Below are 23,726 nucleotides of genomic sequence, written 5' to 3'. Positions count from 1 at the left end.
TCCTGTATATGCTTCCGCAAAGAGTGGAGTTGAGTGTCTGTTCTCCCCATGCCACTCATCAAAAGTTCCAGTTCGATGCGGTGCTGCTGCTTCGTAGTGCAGATCTCCCTGAGGCATCGCATAACTTCGCTACTCCTGGGCACCTGGTGCCATCTGCCCGTGCTCTCCGGTACTGGCACTGCCACTGTGTGAATGTAGCATTTTGTGTACCGTGGTGCCATTACCAAGGTACCATGCACTCAACTGCGCATGTAGGAAATTTACAGGAGGCGACGATGGTACCGAGACTCACTGTAAAAGCCGACGCCTTGTAACTGGCTGTAGTGGAAATTCGCAGGATACTGCGAGCAAAACTTTCAGTGTAGTTTTTCTTTGTAGGAGTGCTGTGCTTCTAGAGCAGTGGCCATGAATTTAAACAAAAAAAATATGTTGTTTCTGAACAGTCGTAACTCGTGGACTATGAGGAAACAAAAGCACTAAACACCACTAGTAGTTTAATGGAGGCTATTGGCACACGAGGAGCGGCTTTTCCACAGAGCTTGGCACATAATGGCAGACCTTCGTGCAAGTCTGCTCCCTGTCAAGCATATACAGGAATACTAGTAACAACCCTGGTAGCACTAAAATTGCGCTTCAAATATGTCAATTACTAGAAATCAATACATGTTGGCGTGATAAGAAAGAATTATAAAGTAGGCCCGGGGCTGTAAAGCAGCAGATAGGCTAGCGGCAACTGGCAACACTGAACTTTTGGGCACGAAATTGATAAGTACCATTCATTCCAATTCAGCTGATTGGAACTGGCAAGATGCAAAGCTCCAATGAAATCGGTCTCAAAACAGAATGATTTGAGTGGGAAACAACCAATGTGAAACTACTCACTTCTATTAATTCTTCCGGGCCAAGCACTTTCATGTACCTTGGGTCCAAGCAGTATGCCTGCACATGTTGCAAATGCATTCTGAACAAAGTCACAAGATACAGAGTGGGCAAATAAAACCTTAACAATGCAAGTCTTGCTTTATATCAGTACAAAAGGTGCAGAAATGAAAGAAAAGGAAAATACTAAGATCACAATGGGTGACAAAATGGAAAAAAAAAAAAAATAGTTCAGGGCTTAATGAACACAAGGACCAGGCCTCACCTCTTTAACTTCTGATGGAAGCGACTCTTGATAAGTGATCAGTGCTTGTTGCCTGTTGATGTCTGTAGGAAAAAGAAAATAATTTATAACAATTGGACTTTGCAGCCTAAGAACTTAAACAAAATACAACACAAAGTAATTCGATGAATAAGAAATTTAAAACAAAGTTGAACTTCATCCCTGCTTTACCTTTTCTCATTAAAAAAAATACGATGCGGCTAGTACAAAGCACAGCTGTCTATTAACTGCCACCAGCCATATAAAAAAAAGAAAGGTACACACATATAACGTATATGTCCATTATAAGAATTGCATCTTGAAAAACTCCAGTTTCTACAGCAGGGCAACATAAAAAAACACTTTCACCATCACGGCCCCCAACAGCACCAAATTTCAATTTATCGGAGAAAGGCTTCCAGTGACTGTATGTAGTTCCTGTCTCATGTCACCCATGTGGTTGCACCTTTTGGTAAATTTCCTAGGCGAACCACTACTTCTGATTTTTGAACGTTTTCAACTCTGTTCATCCTCCCTGGTATTTCTTTGTCAAGTGCAGCACATTTTTGGTGTCACACTCTGAACTGCAGCCATGCCTTTGCGATTGAACTGTATCGATCCAAGAAATGCAGTGTTCTGTCCCATGACCTCTACACTTCGCTCGTACCACTGATGACTTCTCTGAGTCAACCAAAAGACACTGTCTCACGTAAGAAACCAGACATCAATCTATACAGGCCAGCCGAGATACATACTCCGCCACCCACGCCGTTATCCTATCGACCAAACATCACACCCACGATGCACTGCCCACAGCGCGCCCCTCCCATAGGAGCTCACGACAGAAGTAAAAAAATCTGCATGCTCTGCAAACTGGCATGCTTTCCACTCGCACTGCGACAAAGCTGTCAAGTTTCTCCACTTCATGCACATTCTCTGCTGGAACGAGACCCGCACATTCACTGATTTTCTTTTGTGCTTCATGAAGCCACCAAGGCATTTCATTTGTCCATGTCAGCTGCACCGTTTTCACCTGCTCGTTACGTCTGACCACCTCCTTCACAGCGCTCAAATGGTGCTGATGCATATTAGTTGCTCAGGTCCTCAGTATAGTGACACACACCTACAGCATGCTACATACAGTAAAATGTTTTTTCTCTCTCTTAAACATAAGTTTCCACTCACCGTTGATGAGGTCAGCGTAAAGCTCTGGTGGGTCATCACTGGCAAGTGCTGCCAACTTGCTCAGGCTTAGTGCGTACTAAAAAGAGAGAGAGAGAGAGAACTTTGAATAGCTAATATATATATATAATGCCAGGCAACCCTATGTCCAGTTAACAGTCGGCCACGTCAGCAGCCAGCTACTGCCTACCAGCGCCACGCTTATGATTTTTCGCTTACAACGCCAACGCCGGATTTTTGGTGAATGGGCAAAGTGGGGGCATTTATTGCTACCGCCTACAGAAGGAGGGTAACATCAATCTAACAGGCACAGCAGCATAACAGTCCGGCTAGAAATCCATCAACTCAGAGGAAAACATAAGTGGTTAATGGAATTTTGTGTGGTAAAAGTATGGCGTTGCCCAGGAGGCGACTACTATAATGGAGGGATTCTGAACAACTTTGACCATCTGTGGTTCTCTAAAACACATTGAAACTTCATTGTATGATTATTTTCTTAAGGGGTTTAAAATCCAAAAGCTAATAAATTGAAATGTGGCCGGGCTTGAACTTGGACTTCTTGGTTCAGTAGTCAAGTGCCTCAATTACTAAGCCACCATGGCAGGGCCTTCATATAAAATATTGGTATTGTATGGTATGGTATAGTACAATACAGCATGTGGGGTTAATGTCCCAGAGCTGCATAGGGGCCACGAGAGATGCCTCACTGAATGGCTCTGGATTAATTTCAACATCACATGGCCACTTCTGCACTTTGGTAACATTGAAATGGTGGTCACAGCAAATAAGGTGAATGACCTCCAAAATGAGGCCGCTTATTCATGAGCATGGGCAAGTACTGTTCAGGTCACAACTGTCCTTGAGCAATGCCTTTTGTACAACGTGGAAGCCAAGCATGCCAACCTTTTTCCGAAGCACATGCTTCTCCTCGTGCTGGCCCAGGCGATGCAGGGTGGCTGCAGCCTTCCTCATCTTGCCCAGCTCAATGTCGTGCAGCCAACTCAAAGAGTCATGCCCCTCCAGGAAACGCTCTAGGTTGAGGTGCTGCGAGGGCGGCTGGTCCAGAAGCTCCCCGCGTCGCCCTGCGAGAGTTATTGAAGGACGCAACACTAGTGGTAGCACTGATAGCACAGTAGTATACAGCAACATACTGGCTAGGTGGCAGCACTAGCAATGCCTGCATGCACACATTTGCTTGTTTTTTTTCCCTCTCCTACAAATGAACTGAACACTACCACTTGACTGTCTCATCACAGTATGTGCCAACACTGAGAATGTGAAGAACCCCGGCTATTAGCAATTCATTATTCAATCGTTTGTTTCGCACGCACTGGTGCAAACAGTTTGCACAATCTTACCACAACTTGCACTTCTATGTAAATGCAAGCGAGCAAGTGGCACGATTCATGATTCAGGTATGTTTCAATCCATGCCCAATGCCCCTTTGCACATTGAACAGTTATGCATCAACACTATTCTTCCAATTCGAGTGGTATTGAAAAGCACATATTTTTATTCCTAAGAGCACATCTCCATACATAGAGCGGCCTAAATGCACACTTTGCTCAGTCACTACTCAGAGATTAGAGAAGCACAGGAATCAAATGATATGCATAGACGCAGTGACTTAAGAATAAAGAGGAGAGAACATAGCCATGCCAGCACAATAGCACAATGAAAACAAAATATATAGACAAGGTGAATTTGTTCCAAATGCACTTCTCTTAAAGGAACTCTATGCGAATGGTCTTTCTTAAAACACATTACGCTCGTGTTAGAGATACAAAGGTTCTGTTGCTTGCTACTAAGAGATAGATATAGAGCACCTGTTTTCAGCAAGGGCATGGAATTAACCATAACGAGCAGACTAAAACAATGTGTAGAAAAAAAAAAACAGTAGTGTTCCTTAGTACCACCTGCAGTCAAAATTCAAGCAAACTGCCTCTGCACCTTAACTGTGAGAAAATGAGCTCCACCATAAGGAATGAATGAACAGTCATGCATTACAGTGACCCAGATTGTTCGAACAATATTTAACAATACTTGTATCTGGGCGAGAAGGTACACGGCTTTTGGCAGGGGAAAAGGAAGGCACTAAAAGACATACGAAAGGAAGAAAATGACAGGACGAGTGCTTGTCCTGTCGTTTTCTTCCTTTCGTGTGTCTTTTATTGTCCCCCTTAACAATAGTGTTTGAAACCAAAGCTCACCTGTGTCAAGCTGCCACTTGAAAACAAATTCCGGAAAACCCTGTAATGAAGTGACAGAAAAAGTTCAGTCGGGCCCTGAAATATAATTAGCGTTTCTTCATCTATCCTCTATTTTATTTTTTTCATGCAAGATAAAGTATTCAGGAAGTGGCAGAAATAAAGAAGTGCAAATAAAAAATGATTTTAAAAGAAAAAAAAAAAGTGGGGATCTAATGTCCTAAAGCAACATCGGCTAAGAGAGAAGGCATGGTGGATGGCTCTGGCAGTTCCAACCACCTGGATTTATTATCATGCACTGACATATGCACAGCACACAGGCACCTTTATTTGAGCCTAGGCCAAACACAGAGTAGCGGCTGGGACTGAACATGCGTGCTCGGGACCAGCAGTCAAGCATCCTAACCAATGAGCCATCGCAACAGGGCATAAAAAAATAAATGAACAAAGAACTCAGTACACAGGTCATTGCAAGATGCCAGATTGTAAATGCAAGCTGGATTAAAAGCATCCAGCCTGTTGACAATACTGTAAATTACCCAGGCTTGAAAGGAAAGGCTTTCCTGAGAAATGTGATTTGATGGAGTGTCTCTACAGAAAATTATTATGACCTGGAGTTGAAATGGATGTTGAAATAGCCTGGAGTATTGAGTAACAGCTGCCATACTGAGATTCACATGCCTGGTGCCCCACAATAAACGCTTTCCTTCCTAAGTAACATATCTGTCAAAAACAGCCAGGTAGCATGATTTCCTTCTCAGCATATATAATGTAAACAATATGCCACCCTTAAGTTCTGAATCTCTAACATTAGGAGAACCGTTGGTCTCCACCTCCCAGGACCTTACAATCTTCAAGGAAGCCGTGAGGGCTTTACTACTATACGAAAGAGAAGTAAACCACGTGGCCTAGTTACTTTCAGCAAACTCTATATACATGACAGTACAGTAAACGTCAGTAAATAAAGTGCACACTCATGTATATTAAGCGCGGAGCCTCATATTGCATGTCACATCAGCACATCTATAAATGTACAGCAAATTCAGCCTTGAGGATATTCCAATTTGTATTGGTACTATCTGACGCTTACAACAATGACAGTTTCTGTCAACAAACCAATGTACCTTATTAGAAGTGATCGAATCATTAAACAAAATAATTAATGGAGTGAATTCACTGCAGATTTATCTCGTTACAGGCAAGAGAAGGTAAAGAGAAAGCTCAGTGCATCACTGCTGCACAACTGCAGTTGATGGACATACCAAAAGCATGCCAAAAACAGTGAATTACTAAGCAGCAAGGAGTCCTCACATCAAAGGGCATTGCCAACATATACACATGCATCAAATGCATACAGAGCTTCGCAATGTGCACGTAAGATGCCTACAAAGGCTCAGTCTCAAATAACATTTGGAGCGCGCACATTGAGCATGCTGCTTTCTTTGTTTTTCTTTTTGCATATGCTATTAATTTGCGCACTACATTAAAACATTCCACACACTGTGCTTCAATGTCATAAAGCAGGGCTCGAAAGGCAATTACAGCCCAACATGTATCAGACACTTGAAAGAAAAGAACGGTTCCAGATAAGCTACACCATTGTGAATGGGTAAGATGTTTGTACTCCTGATGTATGCACACCTGGTCTTCAAACTGGATCATGTAGTTCTCCAGCTTCTCCTTGTTCTTGGTGAGCTCACAGATCTCCACCAGGGACCCAAAATCGTAGTATTTCTCAGCTAGTGCAGCCGCTCTTTCATACTGGGTGGCCTTGACTGCGAAGGGAAAAAAACAAAGACCCATATTGTGTCCTGGTGTCATACATGACCCTTCTGTAGATGAACAGACACTCACGGCATGCCTCAAAGAGAGGAGCGATAAGATGTTGCATGTTGCTGCCCTCATGTTGTGCAGTGGCTTGCCGGTCCTGTTTTCAATAGTTAATACAGTGCGTGCAACAAATTCTCCTAAACTCTGATTGCATTTCCCCCCCCCCACAGTTACCAGGAGAGAATATTGTTGTGTCTCCAGTAGACAATAAACACTGTAGATATGGTGTAGAATGTGAGCTAGGAGGAATAAAATAATGGAGAGCTCTAGATTAATTTCAATCACTTGGAGTTCTTTAATGTGCCCCAACATCGCACAGGCATTTTCACATATCGCCCCCTTCAAAATGTGGTCATCACAGCCAGAATTCAGCTGTGTCATCTTGGTCACATCAGGCAAACACCAAGACATCGATAATGCACACATTGCTCAGTTAATTCTTTTTGTTGCCAAAACAAACTTCCGTAGTTATACTGTTATGGCTTATAATGACCTCAATTTCAGATGACTGCCTTGAAATGATTTGCAGATTGTTTTAGGATTACAACAACCAGCATGGCCCACTTGAAGAATGGATAGCGTTCTGACAAACCCTTCTTCAATACCCAAGCAAGATAAGCACGGGTGTACTCGGGGGAAAAACAAAAAATACCATGCTTCCTGCTTCTCTACTTTTAACCCTCTCTCTTCCATCCAATGTCTAGGGTGACACACATCATGTAGAATTTCTGGGGGAAAAACAGGACTCACTGTAGCCAACACAGATAATAAGTTGAAAAGTGTGAAAAGTACTCACTGAGAGGAGCAATAAGATGCTTTCTGTCCTGCTGGAACTGCAGCTCGAGCGCCTCGTAGGCAGGCTGGTCATGCGCCAGCGAGTCCAGTTGCACTTTGTGGCCATTGAGGACCAGGTCAGCCAAATCTGTGAGCTGCTGATACACCAGCCCACGCGAACCAGCATCGTCCACCGCCAGAACTGCGTTTGTAGCCGTCAGGGCATGCTGCAAATGAGAGCATGAAAACAAGTGGAAGTCTGAAAGGAAACTGGCACATTAAATTAGCATTTCATAAGCATGACAACCATGTTGACTTGTACACCAAGTATACAGTGGAATTGTATCACCATAAATTTTCTCCCCTAACATATCTACACACCTCTCAGCCATCCCCTACTCCATGTTCCAAGCTACTTCCTTGACATAAACCTTCTGTCCTTTGCATCATAAATTCCATCTACGTCCATTTTGTCTTCTCAATTTCAGTTTGGTTGGTTTGGTTTGTGGGGTTTAACGACCCAAAGCGACTCAGGCTATGAGAGACTCCATAGTAGAAGACTCCAGAAATATTGAATACTTAGGGTTCTTTCACATGCACTGACATTTTACAGCACAAGGGTGCCTTGCTTTTCGCCTCCATCGAAAAGCGGCCTGCATCCTGCATCCTTGGGCACAGTAGTCGAGTGCCCTAACCACTAAGCCACCTTGGCGGAGATCAATTTCAGTTAAAATATTGTAAACTTGTGTTTGTTCTCTCTCTCTGTCTCCCTATGTCATCCCAGATGACTTGCAACAGAGATTACAGTGAAATGCAGCTGTCATACAAAGTCACAAGCACATGACACCGCACACACGTACACACCTGCTTACAAATGACGCTGCACAGGACTGTCGCCCAGGGTCGAAATTCCAGGGAAATCTCCCGGGTAGATTCGTAAGCGAGCTGTTCTTTGTCCCTGAACTGGCACACTTCCTGCAACACCCTCTGAAAAAGGGAGCATCAACGAGGCATTTTGGATTTTTTTCAATCAGTCCGAATCTGCTTGAATGGAGAAAACAAACTGGGGACAAAATTTTTGCACAATGCCAGTCGATTCTAGAAGCTCTAGGCAAATGACTATGGAACCACTAGGCAGGCTATTCTGCTGACAACTGGACCTATATAGAGGCTGCTGGTGTATTGTACGCTGTAAAAGACATGATGCATTGCAGTGTTGTAAGATTTCAATATGTTGACTTTTGTCCAAAAGCTACCAGCATGCTGCCTTAGTGTTTTGCTTGTGATGCAAGGGAAGTTGTCCCACATGGGACTGCTAAACATGACTAGACTAGTTCCCAAAGGACTGTCATCACACCGCAGTGTTCGGGGGCCATTCATGAGAATTTAAGCCCACTAGTATAATCAGAAAGTGCTGACTCAGGTTTAAACAGAGTGTGGCCCGCAGCCACAGCACTTTGAATCCAAATTCCTGTCAACAGCATGAGTTGCTATCACCTCTGCTGGCTTGCTTTGAGGCCAATGACCTTTCACGTTTCTGCCTTCTTGTTCGCATCTAAAACCAAATTCTACTAGGGTGCACTTTAGCACACAAATATGCTCATAGGCATGCTTAAACAATGAACTATACGCACCAAAAAGATAGCATTCACTTCAGTGATTAAAGCAAACTCCTCCTTTGGAGACATCCCCTTCTTCAATTCTTCCTCCTCTTCTTCAACGAGAGCAGGAAAGAATTTGTCGAGCTCAGACACCTGCAGAAAAGAGCATAAAAAGAAGCCAAGCCATTACAATAAAAATTGAACAGTGCTGACTACATACATGTGATCATTTTATGCTTCATCCAAAACAAAATGGACAAAAGAAGTGGCCGAACAATTACATGCAATAAGCTACCCACAGCCGCAGCCACAGCCATTGAAATTATCAGCAGCATAGTGAAGAGCATTAAAAGTTGCATTTAAAAATTGCGCCAAAACTATGCGGTAATCAAGATTAAATCTTTCGTGTCGCTGAGTAAAATGTACTTGTAAAGCAACGTCAAATGCAAAGCAAAGCTATGAAAAAATGCAGCAGACTACGGCCAACTTGAAGGGACCACGAATAAAAGCACCGCCTTTGCTATATGTGACATGAAGAAATAAAATAGTGCGGCAGTGAGAATACAATGCCAAACGCCACATTTATTGCAGCAGAGGCATTAAAGAAGCTCGGATTATTGTTTGGAAACAATACTCCCAGTTTGTTTTTTTATGACTGTGACAACTGCTATTTTGCAATTGTTTTTCCTGATTTTGTACTCTCTGGATCTAAGCACTCTGAGTGTGGTTGGCTGAGTAGCCCTGCACCTCTCCTATCTCACTCCTCATATAGAGTGGCTGCTATTACCTATACAAACAGGGGCACCTGCACCTTTCCACCTGTCGCAGGCAATGCAAGCACGGCACCAGTATCTGACTATTTGCATACCGCGGTAATGCGCACTGTGACACTGCATCAGTTGAAAAACTGGCTTCATACTGCTCAAGCCTAAAACCAGCAAGAAGAGTGCTGCCCATGAAACTTTCGTCCACAACAGGCAAGCTGCACGTGATATGCACGTGACGTGACATGCACGTGGCAATGCATGTTACAAGCACCACCCAAAAGAAGTCAATTTAAAAATGGCCCCAAATTTTGTGATTGGTCAGGACAGTGACGGTGTTAGAGTTTGTGCGACTGCAAAGGACCAATCATACAACACTATCCACGGGAGTCAAACTTCAAAATGGTCTCTTGGGCAACCAAAAAATTTGGGGTATTACCTCGACCACTGATCAGTGTTTAGCAATGTGCTGTCAAATGATGCAAATAACAGATTCTAAGGCACAAAGTAAATGCAGCTAAGAATTGAACATGGCCGCACTCCCTCTTAATCTTAAGTGGTCTCAACATTTTATTTTTTCTAGCTTGTCTCAAAACTGCCTCTTTGTACTCTCAACGATATCACTGTACAGAGTTGTCACGGGTCCAAGTCAGTGCAAAAGCTTATAGATGTTTTTGCGTAAAGCCAATGGGAAACTAATCGAATGGTCTCATTATGTTGATTTTATCCCAGGGTTCCACAGAACACCGCAACTGCGCGTTTACACTACAGTGGTTTACGAGATGGGACCCCTTAAACATGCCAGCACGATGTAAACATAAGTGACAGCATATCAGGAACCAGATACTAGAGCTATTTCCGGAGGCATTGCCAGTGCATACAAAGGAATTTCACATGATGCATTTCTGCAGAGTAACGAGGGCAGAAAGGTAATCTGTGCCTTAATACTAGACTCATGCTACACAATGTATCATTCTCTTTTCCTCACCTTCTGGTAAAAATGGTCTGCTGCTGTAAGTCTCCCATGAGCAGAAGCGAGGCGTGCCTGGATTACACGTCTGATGCCAGCGTCAATAATGGCACTGAACCTAGAATGAAAAACACAGAGGTACAAATGAAGGCTATGGTTTGTAGTAGTGTAGTTTGTGTGCACACATTGTCGATGAGAGCAAAATTACTAAATGTGATTTTCATTTTGCTTGAAGTGGCAGGCTATTATTGCCCACCTGTCTTGTCAACTAACAAGAAAGAAAAAAAAATTATATATATATAGTACAACCTCGTTAATTTGAAGTCATCGGAACCGCGAGAAATCTTCGAATTAAGCGGGTTTTCGAATTAACCGAACACACCAAGAAATAAGACTTAGGCAAAAAAATTTGTTGCAGGAACGTGTTACCTTTATTCGGCATATTTTGAATTACTACTGAAAGTAATCAGAGGTGCTGGTTTGCCGTGTCCGGTAGTTTGCGGCTCCTAAGGTCATGCTCTCGAGTTGGTCAAATAGACGAAACATCTCTGAACTTCCACCGCGGCACTCAACAAAACTGCGGATAACGTTCAGCGATCCGATAACTTCACCAAGAGCAGGTGCTCGGGGAGGCTCGTCGGTGTCGTCGTCGCTATCGTCGCTGTCATCGCGCATGTTCGTACCAGCAGTGATCTCACTCTCCAAGTCAGAGTAGCCAGTCTGCTCTTCGCTCTCAATGTTGATATACTCGGCGAAGCCGACTGCGTTGGACTCATCCTCTGCGCAGAGCGCATTGGTGCGGTCGCAATACCCTGCTCCTTCTTCGTCAAGAGTAGTAGTACATGGGTGGTCTGCATCGGCATCAACAGTGCTTTCACTGGAAAAACCAGCGTGTTCAAAACACCGCCTGATCAATGTGGGCTCCACTTGTTTCCAAGCGTACACCATGAGGCATATGGCTCCGAGGAGGTCGATGGAGTACTCCTTGCCATTGTCGTAGCAAAGGAGCATGCGCTTGAGCAGGTGGTACCGATAAATCTTCCTAGTGTGGTGAATGACGCCTTGGTCAATCGGCTGTGAGATCGAAGTGGTGTTCGGAGGTAAAAATACCATCCTGATGGCCTGGAGATGTGGGATGTCGCCATGTGCCGGGCAGTTGTCGACGACAAATAGGACATTCCTGCCCGTGGCCGCGAACTTGCGGTCAAGTTGCCGCACGTACTCTTCAAATATTGCACCTGTCATCCAGGCTTTCTTACTGTGCCTGTAGACGAGTTCATCCTTTGGCGGCAGCCGCGCATTTTTGAAGCAGCGAGGCTTCCCCGTCTTCCCGACGACCAGTAGCGGCAGCTTGTGTTTACCGCACGTTTGCGCCGAACAGCACAGTAATCCTGTCCTTGGCCTGTTTCCTACCCTTGATGACGGTGTTCTTCACTGCGAATGTTTTTGTTGGCAGCATCTTATAAAAAAGTGCAGCCTCGTCAAGGTTGTAAACGTCGTCTGCACCGTACTCGCTAAGCAGCGGCGCCAATGTGTGGTTTCTCCAATCCTCGACAACGCTCTCGTTAGTGCTGCCGCTCTCACCACAGACGGTGAGAAAGGTTAAATTATTGCGTTCTTTAAAACGGCAAAACCATTCATTGCTGCACATAAATTCCTCGTGCCCAAGTTGTAGAGCTAGGTCGTCGGCCTTCTCCCGCAGTAGCGTTCCATTGACGGGAAGGTAAGCAGCGTTTGCTTTCTGCAGCCAGCGAAGCAGAGCAGCTTCCACATCTTGATACGTGGGAGCCCGCACTCGTGACCGCTTCGAAGAATAGGTCTTGCCGTAAGCCTCTAGTATTTTTGACTTGTTGCTCAATATTGTGGACAACGTCGAGAGGGGCACGCCATGCCTTTTGGCCAACTCGGTCTTCGAACAAGCGCTCTTGCCTGCTTTCTGGATCAAGCAGAACTTCTGCTGCAGCGTTAAAGTCTTGTACTTTGGCATTTCTGCACTGCTACGGTCACAAAGCTAGCACTTCTGCACAGTCCCGCCCGAAAAAACGGCACAGTAGCCGACCCCTAACCACAGCGCACAACACAAAGAAATGGCGCAGGCGAGACCGGCGCGGCGGTGGTGGTGGCGTACTTGCAGCGTCGGAGGCACGGGGGAAGAGTGGGCGAAGCACACTAAGGGATGAAGTGGGGGCGAGGTCACGTGATAAAAACCGGTATGCCCGCCGTGTTGCAGTGAAGCACGTCTTCTCCTCTGCAGGCGCGTGTTTCGGCGGTGCGCGAGGCGCACTGTGGACAGATTTTTGTGCAGAGAGTGCTCCGGCTGGGGCGCTTCGCCTATAAATCATCACCATTACTATGTGGCTTTGCCTCGCGGCTCCGTAGGGCCGTCGTTTCGCCGGGTTTGCGGCGAAACATGAATCAGGCATTGCCGCATAGCAGTCCAAATTTTCGAATTAACCGGGCTGGCGCAGGCCGCCTGTTCGAATTATCCGGCCAAATTTACATTGGAAAATACGGGACTGCAGAAAACCTTCGAATTATCCGGGATTTCGAATTAACCGAGTTCGAATTATCGAGGTTGTACTGTATATATATATATATATATATATATATATATATATATATATATATATATATATATAATTATATATATAGTCTATAATTTTGTGAAAACTAGGCGCTGTGAGACATCAAATCTCATCACAGATTCTAGAGGAGACGCCATGCACTACTTGCAGCTAGAGGTTTTTGTGCATGTATGGTAAACAGCCACAACTCACTGGGCTTGCAATGAGCGCAGCTGCATAGCTGCCATCAGCTTCTCTGCCTGCTCCTGAAGAAGCAAGTTGGTTGCCATTGGTGATCCCCGTACTGTGACTGCGTAGAGCTGCGCACAAGACGAAGAGGTGCCCACAGTGTTAATACCATTCCATCTGCCTTTCATGTCTCGACCAGAGAGTCCGAAACCATTCTGGTGATTACTGCACCTTCAGGAGGTCCAGGGTTTGACCCCCAGTGCCACCACACGGTACTAGTGCACGGTTACACAATGCACAAAAACTTTCCCCTGGCCTAGTACTCTACTTCTCTAGGATGCAATGGTGCTCTCTGACCACGCTATCCTTCTACACTAAAAATTCATCATCATCAGATTATTGTGTCTTCCAGCATCAACAAGCTTGACGAACATGCTCTTAAAAGTCCTCCAATGTGGAATGCAGCGAACGCAGCGAATGCAGCTCTGCAGTGACAGCACACACGAGCAACCAATGCACATCAACAGCAGTGCATTCCTGTCCACAGCTGTGTAGCTATCAATCACTTTTTTATGCTCAAACATTCATACACAAAAAGAAAAGTGGTTGTAATGGCAAGCCTATCTCTGTCAACTTTTTATTTGTTGTGCTTGCCATAGACACTTTCAAGCATCAGTGGGCAGTGTGTAATAAATTTTTTTACAATTGAAAGTGCAGCAAGAAAGCCACTTTGCTAAATTGTGGAACTAGTAGCTGTATAGTATTCAATGAAACTAAAATCGAGAAACGAAAGGTCATCACGTATTGAATCTCAACAAAAGCGCTATAAGAGGCGTTTGCAACTATTGAGTTCTGCTCTGGGGCTTGCGCAGCAAAAATGGCAATGTTACCAGCATTGAGTTGAGCTACCCATGATGCAACAATAGATGGCACCCCGCTTTCGCTGTATTCTTTGTGCTAGCTGGTTTAACCAATGGCGTTGCTAAGCTGCCTTAGCCAGGTTGAGGCTCAACTGCATTACTGCCAACACTAAAGAATTTCCATGAGGATTTCCATGCCGACATTAAGAATGATGTCAATGTAGTAGCGAGCAGAGAAGTCGAAAATATAGAACAGCCCAGGTGAAGGCAATTTACCTCACAGAGGTGTCTAAACGCACATGAAAACATAGTGTAGTGCGGTGCCTCCAGACATAAGAGCAAAAAAAGCGAGAAATAAGCCCACATGGAGTTTTATGGGATTTAACGTTCCAAAGAGACTCAGGCTATGAGGCAAGCCATAGTGGAGGGCTCCGGAAAATTATGACCACCTGCAGGTTCTTTTAAACGCTCACAGACATCGCACAGTACATGAGAGCCTGCATTTCATCTCTGCAGAAATGCAGTCCAATAAATAACATGGAAGTTATTTTCACAGCCCTCTTGAGAAGAGCTCATTTGTTTGGCTTTAAAGCTGGATATGGGTACACAGTTCCACATCCCCATTATCAATCTGACTCTGTACCACTGCAGAAAATGAGCCCCTCCAACTGATCTGCAGGTAACACTGTTTTAGGCCTGCTACGCTGCACAATGCCCCCAAAACTTCAAACCTTATCTGCCCACCTGTCTGCCTATCTGCCACTTGCTATGTTTCCTTTCTTTTGGAATCCACTCTGTCATCCTAATGTACCCTCAGTCATTTGCTCTCCCCATCATGTACATTGTTCAAGCCCATTCCACCTTGATTTTGTGTTCCAGAGTTTCTCAATTTAGTCTGCTCTCTTCCCCATTTACACTACCGTCTAATGTCCCTATGACGAAAAAAATTAAATTCCGTGAACCGAGCAGAAAAAATCCTCGAAATTTGGCGGGAGACATCGAACAATGTGCTTTAGAGTACACCTCGCACTAATAGTATTCAGAACCAAGGTTGATTATGGAGTGTATTTTTTTGTCAACGCTTGTCAAGTTAGTACATAAAGAGACTTCTGTCACGTGACTTGTGAGCCATTAGAAGAACCCATCTTTTTAGCAATCATAAGGCAAAATGCACGGCACTCAAAAGCAAAGGAGAAGGTGGTTATGAATTTTCGAGAAAAGGTGGTGCACATAGTTGAGAAAGAGAAGCCATAGAAAGAGATGAGTGGAGCAATAAAAAAAAAAAAAAAAAAAAAAAAAGAAAAAAAAAAGAGGAGGGGGAGGGGGGCAAGTGGGCGTAAGAAACTCCAAACATTGCACAGCTATGGTACAGCGGTGACGGCGGCGGCTCCTATGGCAGAAGGCTGTGTGCATTAAAATAATGAAGATTTGGCTTTGCTTTATTGCAGTGTGTTGCACTGTAAATAACTTGCACTGCAGAGTAAATGTAATAACATTCTTTTTAAAATGCTCCCATGTCCTCAAACTCGTCCCTTGCAAATAGTCGTTTTTCCATTGTACATACTGTTGTGTATACTGATGTAAGTATCAACAATAAAATATAAAAGAAGGGTGCGACTGCTAAAATGAAATTCTATAAATAATGCTAAACATCAGTGATATTTTGCAGAACTGAGGGAAGCTAGGGGCCTTTTACAGTGAATTGAATTGAAGTTTATTTGCACCAAGTACAGCGTACATGATACAGGAGGCGTGAAGAAAAAGCTGCCACCAGGACATACCTTTGGCCAGAGACCGACTCCCTTAAGGAAGTTCAGGAGTAGCTGGTGAGCTCGCAGCTTATCTTCAAGTTGGTGGTGGATGATAAGCGATCCCGAGCTGAGGCTAGTGCTGCCACCTTGAGCATGCTGCTGCGTCCAGCGTGGATCTACTGATGGGACGTCGTCCACCAGCCGGTAGCCCAACTGTGCGACGCACGTGTCCAGTGCAGAGTCTGGGTCACTTGAAGGCTCCGCGCGTGATGGGAAGACGTCATCTATGATTGCTTCGCTCTTCAGCTGCAATGAAGAGAGCCAAGGGCAGCTGAGAAAGTTCAGGGAACCGAGTCAAGGCATGCAAGATGTCTCATAGTGAAGAGTACCCATGACCCCTTTGCATAGAACCCTTGCCCAGCTGGCTTGACAAACAGGTCATCATCAGCCCGCTTGAGTCTCACTGCAGGATAAAATTCTCACCCATCTCATGCACCTCTGATTAACCCTGCCTTGTGCCAGCTACAGCCACATAATCCTCACAAACTTCCGAACCCCCCAATAGCCCTAAGCTACCGGTGGTTCATTGTAGAAGGTTTCACACAGAAACCAAAACTGTATTCTGATAAAAACAGAGGCAATCTGTAATGACTGACGGCACATGCAACACCGTAACGAAGAAATGGCTACAAAAATGCAATCTGTAATGACTGACGGCACATGCAACACCGTAACGAAGAAATGGCTACAAAAATGCCAATGCTTGCAATACAGTGAAACCATGATAATTCGAAATCCCGTATAATTCGAAGAATTTCCGTGGTCCCATAATTTCTAATGTAAATTTAACCACACAATTCGAAACGGCGGCTGCATCAGCCCTGTTAATTCGAAGGTTTTCGGCGCTTTGCTGGAATGTTCGACCTCAATTTCACCGCAAAGCACGAAGCAACGGCATCTCGGAGCCGTGAAATGGTGCCGCAAAGCGATGCTTATGCGTGATATGCCATAGTGCACCAATCGACCGCTGCCACAAAACCACTGGAACGCATGACATGCAGCAAATGCCTTTTTGAAAAAACGATGCTAGAAAACAGACGCCATAATCGCGGCGAACACTGTGTGTTCGTTGATAGATGAGTGGAAGGATAAACGGGGTATGCCCAGCGTGTTCTCTCAATAAAATTTTTCGCCTCGGCCAAATTTTTTTGCGGTGTTCGGTTAATTTGAAAACCCAATTAATTCAAACATTTTTCTCGGTCCCAATGGCTTCAAATTAATGAGGCTATTTTATTCAACAACACGTTTTCTGCCAAAGCTTGGTTGCCTTAGCAGAAACTGGCAAAAAAAAATGAAAGTGAAGGGCAATTTCAATTAGTTAGGCCAAATGCGAATTAGGTGCGCTACCACTCAGATTTTTCCTTTGGTGTCAGTTCGAGGCTTAGCTTCTAAAGTCGAGCATTTTGGAACAATGATCTCTGAAATCGGTGAGTGGTGACTTAAGAGGTAGTGCACCCTAAAATTTCAGGGCCACTTAACACATCCAAGAAGGCAGTCACCGTGATATGTCCCGGATGCATTGCACATGGATGGACGCTGATGAAGACAGCGACACGCAAAGCACAGTGCAGGAGAGTCGCCACTAAATATTAAGAGCGATTGACTGCTGCAATGGCACACGGGTCAAATGCACTGGTCAGCGAAGCTCATCTGTATGCGCCACCGCAGGTTCCCAGCCAACTCGCAATCATTAAGTGTTTCATCTTAGTTTATTTTAGCCTCAACTACTGCCTGCCAACTACAACCTGCCAAGGACAAAGGAGCGGACAAACATCGGCAAAATCAGCAAATCCAAACTCTAGTGCTAGCGCACTAAAAATGACTGCTGTGCACAAATATAATTCCACACAGGGCCCTAGCGGCCTAGTAAAGGAACGCTGCTATCTGCAGAGGGGCAGAGGGATAGACCAAACATCAAAGCAAGTATACTTCCAGCTTCTTCAGACTGGAGGCATTGATGCAGTCCTCTGGGTGGGAACATCTCTGAGGAGAACTTTGTGCACCACAATGTTTTCTAATGCCTTCATATAAACTGACCATAAATGCCCCATAGATAAAACAGGATCTCTGTAAAAGACCTTTAAGCACTTAAGTAGACAATTAGCTATGCGTGAAAATCCTCACGCCAGATCAGAACGTCAGTTTAGAGGGGTCAGAATTTCCCTTAGACATGTGGAACATTATTTACAATCATCATCATCAGCCTCAGTGTGAACACTTATAGTAGCGTTATATTACTTACAGTAGTTCATCAAAATGTGAAGTGGAAGATTATGTAGCAATATACTAGAATATCCTGCAGTGTGACAGTGAGTAGCAAAGTGAAAATTTTTGCCAGCGGCACTCATTGAGCAGAAAAAAAGAAAATGAAGCAAAACAAAAATGCTTTCCACATGCCATCCACTTACCAGCTCATTTTTGCAAAACAAGACGAAAGATGAACGCAGCTTGGAAAAATTGCTTTCATCAACACTTGCCACCTGGAATGGACGATGACAGCAAGAGTGAGAAGTGGCACATACATGTATATACATACACTTTGGTGCGCCCACAATATCAGCTGAAGGTTGCACTTAATACAAAGTGTACACTAAGTCAATTAATGAGCACACAATAGTCAACCGCAAGGCCAAAGCCTCCAAAATAAATGCACGCAGTTGCAAATAATTGCTATAGAGAGCTGTCAAAATGTGTGTCGACTAGTTTAAATTAATAAAGACTTCTAACATGCAAATTTAATTTCATGTTTCATGATTATACTTGGGAGTGTTTGAAAAGCATTTGAAACATATTGAATTTTACTCATACTTGGTCCTGAATGTTCAAATTCACTTTGTACCCAGTATTACGCTATGCAAACAGCTTTAGTTTACACCATGCAGAAAGGAAAGTAATCATATACTCAGTGACTAGTGATGGTTTTTGCAAGCTGCCATTAAATAGAGGAGAGCACCGACTAAGCTGATAAGAGGCGATCAGTTTTGCTACGTCGGAGAAAGCTTAGAAGGGCATCCGATAGGTGGCGCCTGGATTTGTAATTGACCGTTTTAGAATGCTCCCACTGTGCTGTTGCCACTTCAATGGTTCTGGGTTGCCGGGTGCTTTCTCTAAGTGCCTGTATGCACCGTGGTATAAGTGACAGGTGCCCTCTGCTTCATGGCACTGTATTTGCATGGCGCCATTTCCATCATGCTGCTAGCCACCACAGAGCTTCACTTCTGTGGTGACAGACAGAGTTGGCGCTCCTGTCCACTTAACTCCATGCTCCATGCGCAGTCTTCCTGGAGGCACAGATATTCTACACCTCTCCCGCTGTTTAAAGTTTTGTAAGCTTGAATTAATTATAAATTTGTTGAGTGAAAGTTGCAAGTTAGATCTCGGCTTTGAGATACTGAAAAATACTACTAGAGAGAGTAAAAAAAAAATAAAAAATAAAATAAAGGTTCTTTGTTCTCTACTCACCACTTTCTCATCATCAGTGGGGGAATCTGAATCCTGAAGCAAGCGTTCCACAGCATGGCTGAAAGTAAAGTGTGTGAATAAGCGCTTATTACAGGACCAAGATGGCTTTGAGAACAAACTCTTCAAATCTGTAACTGATGTAAAGACCAAATACTACAAACACACATTCGCAATCTTGCTCTAACACCCTGTCATCTACACAGGAGACATGCAAATCACAAGAGTCATCACTCATAAATGTGACACATTTATTTCAATTCTGAAGATAATGCCCAAAGATCTGAAAAGAAAAAAAAATAATTTGGTTTGGTTTGGTTTCGGGATTTAACGTCCCAAAGTGACTCAGGCTATGAGAGATGCCGTAGTGGAGGACTCTGAAAATTTTGACCACATGGGGTTCTTTAATGTGCACTGACATCGCATCGCATCGCCTTGCTTTTTGCCTCCCCCGAAAAGCAGCCGCCAAGACCGGGATTCGATCCCGCGTCCTTGGGCACAGTAGTCGAGCGCCCTAACCACTGCGCCACCCCAGCGGGACAAAAAATCATTTGCGTGAGAATAAGTAGTTTCCTATCAAAACACCAGGTTCCCATCCAATAGCAGATTTGGTCCACAGAAATGGCCCTGGTTGAACACAAATAGCTAATAATTATAATAATACCCGTATACTAAAAAAACTCCTAGGCAATTTAATTGTTTACAGTATTTCACCCTTGTGAATTTTCAACCACCACCAAAAGTTTACAAAAGGAAACCCTGTCAAAGAAATTAAATTTGTTTGCATGAAATGCTCACTGCTCGGGACTGCAGCACTGTAATCTGCACCATCGTAGGAAGGCAGTGTACCTTTATCCCAGGAAGCATGGAAATATTGTGTTGAAATTGAGTTTCAACCCTTCCTTACATAAATTCATTACTGTGGGTGCACATAGCCACCCTACTATGATTAAGACAAATATTTAATTTATTTTGCATGCAGTGTCCATGTTCCCTGTAACCGCATTTCTGAATGTAGTAATGTGAAATGTTTACACAATGGTTTCATGCAAAAGTAGATGAACAGGAGTTTCGCAGAGCTCTGTTCAGACACAAATTTTTTTTTCGCAGCACTTCTTTTCTGTCTACAAGTGACCAGCGGCAGGTCTTCCCATTCGAGCAGAGTTGCGAAGGTGGCTTTCAAGCTGCATTAATGCAGCTTTCCACCTGTAGCCATAGGGACAACAGGTGCGTCCATAAGGGCAACAATTAACCAATAAACGTTTCCACCACCACAGGTGCGTCCACGGGGTTTAGTTCCATACAATAAGAAAAAGCTTGGGGAAAAAGAAAACACTGGAGAAGCATCATGCAGGAAGTTGTTTTCACCTTGCATCGTGTGCAGGCGCATGTATCGAACGAACGCTGACGATGCCATTGACATGTGAAAAGAACAGAGGTGTTCCCTCATAGGAGCCTGCAAGCAAACAAACAAAATATCAACTGCAGTTATATCTGAGTATGTGCTGTGTTGTGATGGGGTTTTATGGCACATAAGCAACTAAAGGCTATCATGTTAAAAGCTATAATTTGTTTAAAAACTGGCCTTCCCTTAGGAAGCAAAGAACACATGAAAACTCACAGACACAACTGCACTTTCTCCTAAGAGTTAGCTGGGGAGCTGGGGTGAAAGGAATAGAACGATTGTAAATACAGTAAAATGTTTCCTTGATAGGTTCTCAAGTTTTGAGCATGTGATTAAAATGTGGTTGGCAGTGAGCACCTGTATATGTATGTGTGTGCACGCGTGCGTGTGCGTGTGAGCGCGCGCGCGATGCAAAGATGGCATAGTATCATTTCCATGAAATATTTCTGTGCGTGCTCAATTTCCATTACCTTATAACGGGCTCTTTACCATATGTTTATTCCATGCAGACTGCAATTCGCCATTTGTCCTTCAGTTTAGTTTTACTAACTTCATGGTCTCTATGAGCTGTGTTTATATTCGTTGTTGTCTTGCCAAGAGCTTGTGTGCAGCACATATGTCGACCCTCTCATTGCCTTCAATGCCTACATGGCTTGGGACAGAGAAGAATACAGTGCTACACCCTTGTGTTGTGATTCTTGCAGTGTTAATTATCATAATGCCAAGCAATTGTGTGACTACAGTTCGTTGGTTGTACTGCTGTGACTATGCTGAGCTAATCTGTGATACTACTCCTGATGATCTCATTCATTATTCTTTCCACAGCTACCAAAACAGCATAATGTTCCTCCATAAATATTGATAAACACTGATGAAGTGTATCTTTTCCATACCTCTCCACTGCTGCATGTTAAACGTAAGAAGTAGTTTTTAAACCATCCAGGCAAAACCGCTGTGTAGTTATATTTCTCTTTTAGTGTGAGGTATTCTTGCATGACATGTTCCTGTGAGGTTTGCCTCTTGTTGAACCAGGTACATACATAAAAGTGGAACTGCAGACTGTTAGAGAACTGAACCAGTGGGTTGTTGCTTCAAGAAATTTTGGGTAGTGTGTCCAGAATATGAGGTTAGTGACCTATCTCTTCAAACATCAGAATTAATAGCTTCTTTACTTGAAATTTATTTGTAAATATATTACTTGAGATAGACAAGTTGCGATGGCCAGACAACAGAAGTATTTTTTCTGTTACCTTCCTTAGATGGACCGCACTATGTGCCCTCAATCTTCTGGTGGAGGCTCATTTGCTTTCACATAAAGACACAACAGTGTAGGCGCTACAGAAAAAGTGCAGAGTCTGATTTATATGGCTTAGCAGAACCATACACTATGCTCTCATATTCTAAGCAGGAATTTACAACAGAGCAATACATTGCAAAGGGCCCCCAATGTTTCCAAGAAAGAACCTTCAGGATGTTAACAGATTTAGAGGCTTTCTTGTTTAGCGTGTTTATGTGAGGAAGAAAAGTGCTTTTGTCAAAAGCTATGCTTAATAATTTGTGTTCATTTTTTCCCGAGAACTCCATTTTATTTAGGTGTAGGGTGAGGTCGATCAATATACCTCTTTTAATTATAGCTTCAGTCGCTTTGGGTGATGTTAAAGTCCACAAACCATAAAGCAACGTCGTAACAGCACGTGTGACGTATATGTCGCTCCACCCGGCGACTTTGTCACTTTGCTCTCATGAGCAAAGAGTCGGTTCCAGCAAATGTATTTATTTTTATTTTAAACCCACTATATTTAGGAATCTTAAGAGAGAACATCACTACCACTGTCTTCTGTGGGGAAAACTGAAATTCATTTCTGTTTGCCTATGTCACTAGTTTATTGTTGACTATATCTGTCTATCACATGTTGATATGTTAGAGAATGTGGAGGCTATCTGAAAGTAGACAACATAGAATTAATGAAACTCATTTTTTCAACGAAAAGTGTCAGCTCAACATATACACCTATGAGATACGCCGTTCTCACGAATGAGATTTCTTGACAAGGTAGCAACGAGGCGTACTTGAAAAGAACGGTACGAGAGCAAGTCATGTAACACTTTAAGCATTCTGCCACCGATGCCTAAATCGGCCAGTACAGGCAGGATCTCGAACAAGTTGCATAGTACATCATCTCCATCTCAAAGATAAAAGCTAGCCAGCATAGTTTGCGATAAGAGCTTCTCGTACAATGTTTTCATGGTGCATAGATGGCTTGCTGCTGAGCAAGTTTTAGCAATTTTTTTTTTTTTTTAAATCACATTCTGCAAAAACCGAGGAAATCACCGAAGCGTTCAAGGTTAGAATCCGCGGAGCAAAAGCCTGCACAATGAATGCCAAGAAGTTAATTGGATTCTAGAACGAAAATTGATATAACTTTTAAAATGCTTTCAAAAGACTTTACTAAAGAGCTGGTGAAAGCTGTGCACCCATAACTGCCAGGACAGGTCGGCAGCATCTCATTTCAGGTTTCATGAATGGTGCAATAGCAGCACTTTTCCAAACCTTTGGCATTTTTCCTAGTGTCCTCTTCAGGGGAATAGCTTTTAGCAAGTTGCGTCAACAGTACCTGATTTGGAGACACTCTGCAAGCATCCTCTCACAAGAGCTGCTGTGGGTTACAATAGCTGCAAAAGTTCATCTTAACCAAAGGATGTGCGAAACACTTTTGCATTTAGCCTATAACAAGACAGCTAAATGCTCTTATGTTGTTTGTTCTATCCAAGAATTAATCCCAAGAGTCTTCGTCCTAATGGGAGTCTATCATGCAACAGCCATGATGCTGTTATTAGAAGGCGAGGCATGCACGCGTGTACACTGAGGCAGGAAGTGAAAACACAAAAAGAAAACTACCACGGCTTCAATCGACATTTTGGGCACTCGCAATGACAATGGCAAATTTGGATGCACACAGCATCTAAAT

At 43.6% G+C, this 23,726-nt stretch overlaps 1 protein-coding gene across 1 annotated transcript in view; it reads right to left on the bottom strand.

The window, feature by feature from the left end:
* Nup133 (nuclear pore complex protein Nup133) overlaps positions 1 to 23,726 on the bottom strand; it is a 46,035-nt gene that overhangs the window by 3,787 nt on the left and 18,522 nt on the right. The window contains exons 14-28 of the mRNA XM_084581954.1: positions 20,721 to 20,808; positions 19,356 to 19,413; positions 18,302 to 18,373; positions 15,864 to 16,139; positions 13,247 to 13,353; positions 10,488 to 10,587; positions 8,769 to 8,888; positions 7,999 to 8,121; positions 7,157 to 7,361; positions 6,172 to 6,305; positions 4,534 to 4,573; positions 3,227 to 3,405; positions 2,327 to 2,402; positions 1,145 to 1,206; positions 883 to 939 (exon numbers count right to left, since the gene is read on the bottom strand). Of these exons, the coding sequence (XP_084438080.1) occupies positions 883 to 939; positions 1,145 to 1,206; positions 2,327 to 2,402; positions 3,227 to 3,405; positions 4,534 to 4,573; positions 6,172 to 6,305; positions 7,157 to 7,361; positions 7,999 to 8,121; positions 8,769 to 8,888; positions 10,488 to 10,587; positions 13,247 to 13,353; positions 15,864 to 16,139; positions 18,302 to 18,373; positions 19,356 to 19,413; positions 20,721 to 20,808 (1,697 nt within the window). The remainder of the gene's footprint in view (positions 1 to 882; positions 940 to 1,144; positions 1,207 to 2,326; positions 2,403 to 3,226; positions 3,406 to 4,533; positions 4,574 to 6,171; positions 6,306 to 7,156; positions 7,362 to 7,998; positions 8,122 to 8,768; positions 8,889 to 10,487; positions 10,588 to 13,246; positions 13,354 to 15,863; positions 16,140 to 18,301; positions 18,374 to 19,355; positions 19,414 to 20,720; positions 20,809 to 23,726) is intronic.

This window comes from Amblyomma maculatum, chromosome 10 (genome assembly GCF_055883805.1).
Source record: "Amblyomma maculatum isolate TAMU_Amacu chromosome 10, ASM5588380v1, whole genome shotgun sequence".
NCBI lineage: Eukaryota > Metazoa > Arthropoda > Arachnida > Ixodida > Ixodidae > Amblyomma > Amblyomma maculatum.
The sequence above is the reverse complement of the archived record's forward strand: the minus strand, read 5'-3'. Positions and strand labels throughout refer to the sequence as shown.